Below are 12,881 nucleotides of genomic sequence, written 5' to 3' on the forward strand. Positions count from 1 at the left end.
TATAGTTAACAACTTATTATTACTACCTTCGATATAACTTTTCATCCTTTTGACAACATCAATAATATCAACTATACTTTCCGAAGAATGTGTAAACATAGCTTCCTTAATCTCTCTTAATAAGGGAGATTTCTAATTCCTGAGATCAACTTTGTCATTCTTCTCTTTACGGGTTCAAGTCAAATTATGTCCAGTATATTGTATGTTGACCAAACTGAACAGCATAATGTAAATAGGTCCTTACAAGAGCAAGATAAAGGCAGAGAATAACATTACTAAATGCTACACCGTATATTTCTGTGTGAGAAAATGAGCACCATTACTCTACCTAAACCAGAAGCCAACACCACAATGATCACAGGAGTTATGTCAAAATTTTGACAAGTTTTAAGTTATAAAATAAAACAAAATGCAGGAGGCAGACTTTGGAATTTTATTTGTTTTAGTGATCTCAAAAATGTATTTCTGACCCAATGTTTAACACTAACATCTTGTTTTAATAACGTTAAATTGTTCTTCCAGATGACAGAAATCTGAAGAGTATAAAGACAGAAGAAATTAACTAGTTAAAGAACAAATTGAAAATAACAAATAAAGCTGGAACCGAATATTGCATTAACATGTGAACACATTTTGTAAAATTTGGTTTATTTGAAAATCACTTATATTTTTGGTCAATTAAGTGACTGTATTATGGTTAATGCAGTCACCGATTACATCTGAGTTTGATTCCCTGGCAGTGTGAGATGCTCAGCCTCCTGATACCTCTGTTCACCATGCAGTAAACATTAACCTGGAAATTAGTCAACTGTTGAGGGATGCATCCTGAGGAAGGTCTGTCGCTGGCTTAGGAAGGCCTACACAAGCCTAACAAGCTGCCCGTCTCCGACAGTGAGAAACAATGTTATGTTATGTTAAACATAATATAATAACAAAACCAGCGTGGGACATTTACTGCTTGTGTGAAACTTGACAACAGTTGTGTGAGGTGAGAATCATACGGCCCAATATGGCGGCCTCGAGTCCTGTTATCCAACCGGAAGATGTGAACAGACTGCGGTATGGACTGGCTGTGACTAAGGCAGGACGAGACGCGCTAGCAAGTGTGTTTATGTGGTCGTACCGGGGCACCTTCCCAGTAGTGACTTACCTCACTCAGGACTTGGGGTACACCAATGCTCAGTACAAGCGTGTCTTCGATGATCACCAGAGGGATAAACTCGAAGCTTCCTCTGATGCGGCTACTTTTGACATCACCCTGTTGTATAAACTCCTGCAACGTGTGTGTGGTCTGGCTGAGATGAATGACACCACGTGGACCACTCCAGGGCCTCAGGGACCATCACTTGAACACCTCATTTACAGCCTGAAGCAACACCGAAACACGTTGGCCCATGATAATGTGAGAATGTCAGAGCAAGATCTTACGTCAACACTGACGGAGCTCAGTGACTTATTGGCTAAGATGCTGGCTGAGGCCGGCGTCCGGTGTAGGACAAACAGCCAGGATGTAGACCACGTGGCCAGAGATGTCACCGAGTATATTGGTGGTCTGCTAGCGAAGGTCAGAGAGCCGCTGGATCCCTCAGATGTGGCGTACTTGCCTCAGCTCCGCCAGGAGATTAAGATGTTCAGAAGCCACATCACAGAAGAGGTTAAGCAGATGAGCAAGCAGGAGCTAACTGGCGGGTATAAACTGCTGTACCAGATTGTTCCCGCACCCTGGCTCCTCCTCAACATTAACTACAACCCAAGTCTTGCTTTTACACGACTGCGACTCCTTGAAGATCCCGTCATAGGGGCAAGACCCTCCCACGCGGCCAAGGGTCAGGATATAGATTATGAACACATCTTGAGTATGAGACGAGAGGACGGAAGAGTCCCTCAATGTGTCCTCCTGACGGGGGAAGGTGGTATGGGCAAGACAACTTTACTCAAGCTCATCCTCGAGAAGTGGGTAGAGGACCCTGCTGCCATACGTCACCTGGGCACTGTGGACCTCGTTTTCTATGTACAGTGCAGGGACTCACATCTTAATACCTTCGATGGTCTCCTCCGCCAGTTGCTGCCTCAAACACTTCGTGATTCTGGTGTCGACTTCCAGCTGTTTAAGGAGGTAATCTTGAGCTTAAATATATTAGTCCTGATTGACGGCTACGACGAGGTCAACGACCATTCAGGAAGGCTGGTGAAGGAGCTGTTGCACCTGCCTGGCAAGGATGTGAGGTTGGTGATAACCACACGGCCGGGGTGGGACCAACAACTGTCACAGCTCGTCCCACACACCAGACCTCGCTGCAACATCCTCGTCTTGGGCATCACTCCAGAACGTCGCGTGGAGTTCGCCGAGAGAACCATCAAGGTGCTGGTGGAGGAAGAGAGCCAACGGAGTGTCATCACAGGGAGGTTTACCCAGCGGCTGGAGCAGATGAGTGAGTTCCTGGGTGAGTACCTCAACACTCCACTCACCTTGACCTTGTTGGCGCTGCTGTGTGTCGAGGCTCCAGAAGAATTTAACAACCTCACCACAAACACTCAAGTCTACGAGAAGATTCATGACTTCATAACCAACAAATTAGTGTCCAGACTCACAGACAAACACGTGACCGAACCTAAAGGAAAATGTGACGAAAATGTGAAAACGTTTTTGAGGTTCTTAGAAGAGATTAGTTTAAGAGGGATCCAGAGGCAGGAGTACGACCTTTGGCCGGAGACGGAAGCGGAGATTAGGGAGAAGTGTGACACTCTGGGACTGCCGCAGGAGGAAGTCTTGTCCAACTATTTCACAAGAACCAGCTACCGTCGGGGCCTCAGTGTGGTGTGGGTGTTTGGCTATTTTCACGCCAGGTACCAGGAGTATTGTGCCAGCAGGAGGCTGGTCGCTCTCTTGTTGAAGGCTGAGCAAGACCGAGGTGATCCAGCATCACTCCGTGTGTCAGGGGAAAGCTCTATAATCATTGACCTCTTGGTGGATGTTGTACGTAAGGAAAAACGTTGCTTGGGAGATCAGCTGAGAGGGTCAACGTTTGATATTAGCGCCGTGCAACATGAGCTTTTGGGGCGTCCCAGATGGCAGAACATTTTACTCAGCACTACCGGGGTGCTGTGTGCCCGGGGAGTAGAGCACAGGTTCATTACTCACATAATTGACCTGTGCGAGATGGTTACACCTGAGACTGACGAGCTGTTGAAGCATGTAGCAGAGTCCCGCGGGAGTGAGCACGTCATCCAAGCCGTGTGTGAGAAGCTGCGTACAAAACAAAAGTGGAGAATAGAGAGTGTTGACTCGTGGGTTGTCCTGCCGCTTGTTCTTAAGAAGGTGACACCTAAGAACATTTACCTAAACATAAACGATATACCCCAACTAAAGCAGCGCCTGTCTACACTGTCAGTGCTGGCAAAAATGAAGGTAACTTTATCCTTAGATCTTGACTATAGTTTAGACAGCAAAGAGATAAGTGTTATTACAAAACAATGTTTGGAGAGGCTGACAGCCCCCGGCAGTAAGTGTACCTTAGAGGAGTTTCGTGGTCACTTGTCTGAGGCAGCCATACCCCTCCTGCCTCCCACCCTCGAGAGCCTCCACCTGCGCCTCACACTACAGCAACTGCCCGTCCTCATCCGTCACCTGCCTCACCTTCCTCACCTTCCTCACCTGCAGACTCTTGGTAAATATTCATATTTTCCACCATAATTTTTAGGGTTATTAATTAATACCAAAATTACGCAAAGGGCTTCATTCGTCATGTTTAATATAGTAATTCAGATTTACATTGTTTACATATATGTTTACAACCTTATGGACGAAAGACTCCTTATATTGTTTACAAACATAATCACCTTATGGGAGACAAACACCTTATATTGTTTACAAATATAATCACCTTAAAGGAGACAAACACCTGATATTGTTTACAAATATAGTTACCTTAGGGCGAGAAGCTCCCAACATTGTTTACAAATATAGTCACCTTAAGAGCGACAAACACCTTATATTGTTTACAAATATAGTCACCTTAAGAGCGACAAACACCTTATATTGTTTACAAATATAGTCACCTTAAGAGCGACAAACACCTTACATTGTTTACAAATATAGTCACCTTAAGGGAGACAAACACCTTATATTGTTTACAAATATAGTCACCTTAAGGGTGACAAACCTTCTACTTTGATTACAAATATAGACTTATTAAGGGCGACTACTCCATGAATAATAAATTTTCGAAACATTCCGCTGCTGTATATATTCTTGTGCATAAATAATTTCATGAAGTATTTAGCGACGCCAAACTTTTGGTTCAGATGACTTACCACTTTGACTTTGACTCGTGGTACAGATCTCCTTTCACTGTGACCTAATTCCTGTTCAAGATGACCTTTCACTGTGACCTAATTCCTGTTCAGGATGACCTTTTACTATGACCTAATTCCTGTTCAAGATTACCTTTCACTGTGACCTAATTCCTGTTTAAGATGACCTTTCACTGTGACCTAATTCCTGTCTAAGATTACCTTTCACTGTGACCTAATTCCTGTCCAAGATTACCTTTTACTGTGACCTAATTCCAGTTTAAGATGACCTTTCAGTGTGACCTTGATCCCTTGGTTAATTAGACCTTCCGTAACTTTGATCCTTAATTCAGGTGACCCATCTATCCCTGTGACCTTGATACTTGGTCCAGATGACCTTTCACTGTGACCTTGACTTAGTTTATATGACCTTCTAATGAGACCTTGACCATTGATAAAGATGACCATGACCATGATACAGATGACCTTGACCATTGACACAGATGACCTTGAGCATTGATACAAATAACCTTGACTGTGACCTTGACAATGGATACAGATGACCTTGACCATTGATACAAATAACCTTGACTGTGACCTTGACAATTGATACAGATGACCTTGCCCATTGATACAAATAACCTTGACTGTGACCTTGACAACTGATGCAGATGACTTTGACTGTGACCTTGACCATTGATACAGATGACCTTGACCATTGATACAAATAACCTTGACTGTGACCTTGACAATTGATACAGATGACCTTGACTGTGACCTTGACCATTGATACAGATGACCTTGACCGTGGCTTTTAAAAGCTATTAATACATAGTTTAGATGCTATTAATACTGTCCAAAATACGGACTTGTCATCAGGTAATAAACCCAGCAGTAAGGTGAGTGGATGGCTCAGTATGTCTTCTTGTTATATCTTAGAACATACCAGTAACGACAGTGACTGTATCTCAGTGTATGTCTTCAGTCATTACCCTGGACGCCACGGGCTACGTGGTCCCGGACACCCTGGACGCCACGGGCTACGTGGACCCGGACACCTTGGACGCCACGGGCTACGTGGACCCGAACACCCTGGACGCCACGGGCTACGTGGTCCCGGACACCCTGGACGCCACGGGCTACGTGGACCCGAACACCCTGGACGCCACGGGCTACGTGGTCCCGGACACCCTGGACACTCTGCCGTGCCAGGGAAGGACGCTCCGCCTGACCATCAGGCGGGACCTCACTGATGACGACCCCGCCATAGACTGGTGCTGCCACCTGGCGGCTCAGCTGTGTCCTCCCTCAAGAGGAGGGTATAGTCGCCTGTACTTCCCTAACACGCATCTCACCAGTACGTATTGACTACATTTTAACTCGTGAATATCTGTAACTCAGTTGTTTAATTCACAGTGCTTCCAGTGGTTTCAAAAATATTTTTACATTAAAAGTCATGAATTAGAGAACTTATAAGGCTTCTAGAGTAACTTTATGGTGGCTAATGGTTGTGATTAGTGGTAGTGGTGGTTAATGTTAATGGTGGTTGAGGTTGTAGTGGTTTATGGTATTGGTGGTTGATAGCTCAGGTGGTTGATGTCTGTGATGGTTGATGTCTAAGGTGGTTGATGGTGGTGGTGGTTGATGGTAGTGTTTGTTGATGGTTGTGGTGGTTGATGGTAGTGGTGGTTGAAGGTAGTGGTGGTTGATAGTTGTGGTGGTTGATGGTAATGTTTGTTGATGGTTGTGGTGGTTGATGGTAGTGTTTGTCTATAGTTGTGGTGGTTGATGGTAGTGTTTGTTGATAGTTGTGGTGGTTGATGGTTGTGGTGGTTGATGGTTGTGGTGGTTGATGGTTGTGGTGGTTGATGGTAGTAGTGGTTGATGGTAGTGGTGGTTGATGGTAGTGATGGTTGATGGTAGTGTTTGTCTATAGTTGTGGTGGTTGATGGTAGTGTTTGTCTATAGTTGTGGTGGTTGATGGTAGTGGTGGTTGATGGTAGTGTTTGTCTATAGTTGTGGTGGTTGATGGTAGTGTTTGTCTATAGTTGTGGTGGTTGATGGTAGTGTTTGTCTATAGTTGTGGTGGTTGATGGTAGTGTTTGTTGATGGTTGTGGTGGTTGATGGTTGTGGTGGTTGATGGTTGTGGTGGTTGATAGTGTAACACCCGTGACCTCCCCCCCCCTTTAAAGTTCACACCCAGGGAAGCCTTCTCCAAGAGGTCAGCCCAGATGACCTCCGGTTTATCTTGTATATTGATTAAAAATTCCTGGGTTAGTCATATTCAGCATAGTTTCAAGTATATAATATTTCATGCAAGGAAATTAGACCCCAGACTCTTATGTGTAAACATCCCTGGTTCTCCCCTTTTTGGCCAGGTCAGAGGTCAGCCACACACGTAATTAATAACTCCTCTCTCGAAGAGTGTATGGTGAATGTCAAACAAGCTTATTGAAATATTTCTTGAGTGTTTGTACACTCTTGGTGGGTGGGAACAGCAGATCTCCCCCTCCCCCTGTGGGGGTTGTATATAGGGGTCCTGTAGAGACTTAGGGAACGCAGAGTGCCGGACACCGGGGTCCAGAGAGGGGCTGTGAAGAACATCTCAGCCAGGAAGAGACAGGTTTTTAAGGTAATGTGTGTGATCTCTGAGGTTTTGTTCCATGTCCAAATTTCTTAACTTTTTGCCAGTGTTAGAGTAGGATTTATAAGTGGTGATTGACATAATTTTGGTCTCAATAAACTCGTTAAATTTCCCATCTGTGTCAATTGTTGAATCCTCTTAGTCTTTTGGATATAGTGGCTGACAACCGTCTCCATAATTAATGACAGTCATAGAAAGTACTCTCCTAGTCAAGCAATGTTTCTTGCCTAGTTGCTTGATATAGTTTCAATGGTCAAAGGCAGATGGTGGCAGCGTATTTAATCCTTGTGTTAGCATTACCTTATTGGCAGTGTACCTTTGGTTCCCGTGTAACCATCATATGTCAGCTCATAACAGTGTTATCAAGTGCAACCGATGAGGAAGTGTTACTCAGGATAAGTTATGTTCCATTATAGTGGTGTTCCATTACAGTGGTACATTTTAGTGGCGGTGTTACACTAGAGCGGTGTTACAATAGTGTGGGGTGTTACAATGGTAGTGTTTGTTGATGGTTGTGGTGGTTGATGGTTGTGGTGGTTGATGGTAGTGGTGGTTTATGGTAGTGGTGGTTGATGGTTGTGGTGGTTGGTGGTTGTGGTGGTTGATGGTTGTGGTGGTTGATGGTAGTGGTGGTTGATGGTAGTGGTGGTTGATGGTTGTGGTGATTGATGGTAGTGGTGGTAGTGGTGGTTGATGGTTGTGGTGGTTGATGGTAGTGTTTGTTGATGGTTGTGGTGGTTGATGGTTGTGATGGTTGTGGTGGTTGATGGTTGTGGTGGTTGATGGTAGTGTTTGTTGATGGTTGTGGTGGTTGATGGTTGTGGTGGTTGATGGTTGTGGTGGTTTATGGTAGTGGTGGTTGATGGTTGTGTTTGTTGATGGTTGTGGTGGTTGATGGTTGTGGTGGTTGATGGTAGTGGTAGTTGATGGTAGTGTTTGTTGATGGTTGTGGTGGTTGATGGTTGTGGTGGTTGATGGTAGTGGTGGTTGATGGTAGTGTTGGTTGATGGTTGTGGTGATTGATGGTAGTGGTGGTAGTGGTGGTTGATGGTTGTGGTGGTTGATGGTTGTGGTGGTTGATGGTAGTGTTTGTTGATGGTTGTGGTGGTTGATGGTAGTGGTGGTTGATGGTAGTGTTTGTTGATGGTTGTGGTGGTTGATGGTAGTGGTGGTTGATGGTAGTGTTTGTTGATGGTTGTGGTGGTTAATGGTTGTGGTGGTTGATGGTAGTGGTGGTTGATGGTAGTGTTTGTTGATGGTTGTGGTGGTTGATGGTAGTGGTGGTTGATGGTAGTGTTTGTTGATGGTTGGGGTGGTTGATGGTTGTGGTGGTTGATGGTAGTGGTGGTTGATGGTAGTGTTTGTTGATGGTTGTGGTGGTTGATGGTTGTGGTGGTTGATGGTTGTGGTGGTTGATGGTTGTGGTGGTTGATTGTTGTGGTGGTTGATGGGTGTGGTGGTTGATGGGTGTGGTTGGGGGGTTAATTGCAGTGGTGGTTGTTGTGGTTCGTGATGGTAGTGGTTGATTGTTGTACTTTATGTAGTGGCGATTGTTGGTTATAGTTCGCGTGGGTGATGGTTTATTAATTGTGGTGTTTGGTGGTAGTGATGGTTGATTGTTGAGGTTGTTGGTGGTTGATAGTTGTGGTTGGAAGTAGTGGTTGTTGATAGTAGTGGTTGAGGGCAGTGGTAGATGGTGGTTGTGGTCGTTTGTGGTTGACTGTACTGGTAGTTGTTGAGGTTCGTGATATTGGTTATCTTCTTGAGGTTATCTTGAGATGATTTCGGGGCTTTTTTTTAGTGTCCCCGCGGCCCGGTCTTCGACCAGGCCTCCACCCCCAGGAAGCAGCCCGTGACAGCTGACTAACACCCAGGTACTTATTTTACTGCTAGGTAACAGGGGCATAGGGTGAAAGAAACTCTGCCCATTGTTTCTCGTCGGCGCCTGGGATCGAACCCAGGACCACAGGATCACAAGTTCAGCGTGCTGTCCGCTCGGCCGACCGGCTTGGTGGTTGATTGTTGTATTTTGTGGTAGTGGTGGTTGATTATATTTGGTAGTAGTGGTGTTTGATTGTTGTTGGTGGTAGGGGTGGTTGGTTGTTGTGGTTGGTGTTGGTTTATGGTTGTTGTTGATAGTAGTGGTGATTGTTGATGATTGAGGTGGTTGATGATTGTTTAGGTTGATGGTTATTGATGGTTATGGTTATTGATAGTAGTTGAAATTGAAATTGAAATAAGTTTATTGAGGTAAAATACACACAAAGGGATGAGGCAGCTCAAGCTATTCTCACCCCGTTCAGTACAACGTGTTCATACATATATAGACACACATCACAAACAATAAACATATTACCGAACATTCTGAGAGATAAACATATACATTTCCTCCTTTACACAAGTAGTATGGTATCAGACGTACACACAAATACTTTTATGACTTAGGTATAGACAATTTGCAAGAGACATGCAGATAATTCAACAAAAGATTACAGTCTTGGTGCAAAATTCTTATATCTCTCCAGAATATCATCAACCTTTCCGTTGTGACACATCCAGGCTATTCGTTCAGGAACAGTCCTTATCTCAGTGTTTCTATATACATTAATCAACGGACAATCAAGAACATAATGGGCAAGGGTGTGAGACCTTAACATACCACATAGCTTACACTTCGTGTCATTATCATGAACACCTATCCCATATTCCCAGTAATATTTGTACCCAAGCCTGAGCCGCATGTGCACAGTCACTCCAAGCATTTCTCCTTTTGCCATAAGTGAAATGGGTGTTTTGACTCACATACATGTAGTGTTGCATGGTTTGGCTTCCCTCATACATTATACCTCTCCTCGCCACTTCTGCCTGTGCCTGAATATTTCTGATTTTGCTTCTTATTTGTCTCATTGTGAATTCACATTCGATGTCAACTTGTGGTTTTATTGTGGCACGTTTGGCCAAGTCATCCGCCACCTCGTTGAGCACTATTCCAACATGAGATGGAATCCACATGAATTTCACATTGTGACCTTTCAGCTGTATCTCAGTTATCCTTTTCTTACAATCCTCAACTATGGACATGAAGACTGGATTTCGACTGTTTAAGGACTCAAGTGCTCCTCGGCTATCGACAAATACAAAAACATCTTTGTCGTCATGACGTACTTCCTCCAAACACGCCAGAATGGCCTGCAGTTGAGCACCGATAGTAATGGTGGTTGGTTGTTGTAGTTAGAGGAGGAGGTCGAGGAGGAAGGAGGAGGAGTAAGAAGGAGAAAGAGGAGGTAGGAGGAGGTCGAGGAGGAAGGAGAAGGTCGAGGAGGAAGGAGAAGGTCGAGGAGGAAGGAGAAGGTCAAGGAGGAAGGAGAAGGTCGACGAGGAAGGAGAAGGTCGAGGAGGAAGGAGAAGGTCGAGGAGGAAGGAGAAGGTCGAGGAGGAAGGAGAAGGTCGAGGAAGAAAGAGGAGAAGGTCGAGGAGGAAGTAGAAGGTCAAGGAAGAAAGAGGAGAAGGTCGAGGAGGAAGAATGAGAAGATCGAGGAGGAGAAGGTGTTGGTGGTGGCTGTTGGTTGTTGTTAGTGGATATTGATGGTTGAAGAACATAGAAGGATTAGGAAAAATAAGGAAGGCAGGAACGAGAAGGAAGTTTAGGTAGGAGTAGGAAGATTACGGAAGGAGGAAGAAAAATATGGAAGGAGGAGTAGTGTGTGACAGTGGTGGAGGTGTTGTGTGACAGTGATGGAGAGTGGTGTGTGGCAGTGATGGAGAGTGGGGAGTGACAGTGGTGGAGAGTGGTGTGTGACAGTTGTGGTGAGTGGTGTGTGACAGTGGTGGAGAGTGGTGTGTGACAGTGGTGGAGAGTGGTGTGTGACAGTGGTGGAGAGTGGTGTGTGACAGTGGTGGAGAGTGGTGTGTGACAGTGGTGGAGAGTGGTGTGTGACAGTGGTGGAGAGTGGTGTGTGGCAGTGGTGGAGAGTGGTGTGTGACAGTGGTGGAGAGTGGTGTGTGACAGTGGTGGAGAGTGGTGTGTGACAGTGGTGGAGAGTGGTGTGTGACAGTGGTGGAGAGTGGTGTGTGACAGTGGTGGAGTGTGGTGACACTACCCTCCACCTCTTCTGCACCACTACCCTCCTCCTCTGCACCACTACCCTCCTCCTCCTCTGTACCACTACCCTCCTCCTCTGCACCACTACCCTCATCCTCCTCTGCACCACTACCATCCTCCTCCTCCTCTGCACCATTACCCTCATCCTCCTCTGCACCACTACCATCCTCCTCCTCCTCTGCACCACTACCCTCATCCTCCTCTGCACCACTACCATCCTCCTCCTCTGCATCACTACCCTACTTCTGCTCTGCACCACTATTCTCGTCCTCCTACGCACCACTAGCCTCATCCTCCTCTGCTCCACTACCCTCCTCCTCCTCTGCACCACTGCCCTCCTCCTCCTCTGCACCACTACCCTCCTCCTCCTCTGCACCACTACCCTCCTCCTCCTCTGCACCACTACCGTCCTCCTCCTCTGCACCACAACCCTCCTCCTCCTCTTCTGCAACACTACCCTCCTCCTCTGCACCAATACCCTCCTCCTCTGCACCACTACCCTCCTCCTTCTCTGCACCACTACCCTCCTCCTCCTCTGCACCACTACCCTCCACCTCCTCCTCCTCTGCACCACTACCCTCCTCCTCTGCACCACTCCCCTCCTCCTCCTCCTCTGCACCACTACCCTCCTCCTCCTCTGCACCACTGCTCTCCTCCTCTGCACCACTAACCTCCTCCCCCTCTGCACCACTACCCTTCTCCTCCTCTGCACCACTACCCTTCTCCTCCTCTGCACCACTACCCTCCTCCCCCTCTGCACCACTACCCTCGTCCTCCGCACCACTACCCTCCTCCTCCTCTGCATCACTACCCTCCTCCTCATCTGCACCACTACCCTCCTCCTCTGCACCACTACCCTCCTCCACCTCTGCACCAAAACCCCCCTCCCCTGCACCACAACCCTCCTACTCCTCTGCACCACTACCCTCCTCCTCCTCCACTGCACCCCTATCCTCCTCCTCCTCTACACCACTATCCTTCTCCTCCTCTGCATCACTACCCTCCTCCTCCTCTGCACCACTACCCTCCTCCTCTGAACCACTACCCTCCTCCTCCTCTGCACCACTACCCTCCTCCTCTGCATCACTACCCTCCTCCTCCTTTGCCCCACTACCCTTCTCCTGATCTGCACCACTACCCTCCTCCTCTGCACTACTACCCTCCTCTTGCTGTGTACCACTACCCTCCTCCTCCTCTGCACCACTACCCTCCTCCTGCTCTGCACCACTACCCTCCTCCTGCTCTGCACCACTACCCTCCTCCTCCATTGCACCACTACCCTCCTCCTGCTCTGCACCACTACCCTCCTCCTCCTTTGCACCACTACCCTTCTCCTGATCTGCACCACTACCCTCCTCCTCTGCACTACTACCCTCCTCTTGCTGTGTACCACTACCCTCCTCCTCCTCTGCACCACTACCCTCCTCCTCCTCTGCACCACTACCCTCCTCCTCCTCTGCACCACTACCCTCCTCCTCTGCATCACTACCCTCCTCCACCTCTGCACCACTACCCTCATCCTCCGATGCACCACTACCCTCCTCCTCCTCTGCACCACTACCCTCCTCCTCTGCATCACTACCCTCCTCCTCCTCTGCACTACTACCCTCATCCTCCTCTGCACCACTACCCTCCTCCTGCTCTGCACCACTACCCTCCTCCTGCTCTGCACTACTACCTTCCTCCTCCTCCTCCTCTGCACCACTACCCTCATCCTCCTCTGCACCACTACCCTCCTCCTCCTCTGCATCACTACCCTCCTCCTCCTCTGCACCACTATTCTCCTCCTCCGCACCACTAGCCCCGTCCTCCTCTGCACCACTAGCCCCGTCCTCCTCTGC

At 47.2% G+C, this 12,881-nt stretch overlaps 1 protein-coding gene across 2 annotated transcripts in view; it reads left to right on the forward strand.

Annotated features, from left to right (window-relative positions):
- The first annotated feature begins 457 nt into the window (after positions 1-457).
- LOC138350626 (uncharacterized) overlaps positions 458-12,881 on the forward strand; it is a 163,840-nt gene continuing 151,416 nt past the window's right edge. For both annotated transcript variants that reach the window (XR_011222164.1, XM_069301669.1), the window contains exons 1-2: positions 458-3,668; positions 5,279-5,650. Coding sequence is in view for 1 of the 2 variants with exons in the window: in XM_069301669.1 (XP_069157770.1) it covers positions 1,010-3,668; positions 5,279-5,650 (3,031 nt within the window). In the remaining variant the exon portion in view is untranslated. The remainder of the gene's footprint in view (positions 3,669-5,278; positions 5,651-12,881) is intronic.

This window comes from Procambarus clarkii, chromosome 46 (genome assembly GCF_040958095.1).
Source record: "Procambarus clarkii isolate CNS0578487 chromosome 46, FALCON_Pclarkii_2.0, whole genome shotgun sequence".
In the NCBI taxonomy this organism is placed as follows: Eukaryota; Metazoa; Arthropoda; class Malacostraca; order Decapoda; family Cambaridae; genus Procambarus; species Procambarus clarkii.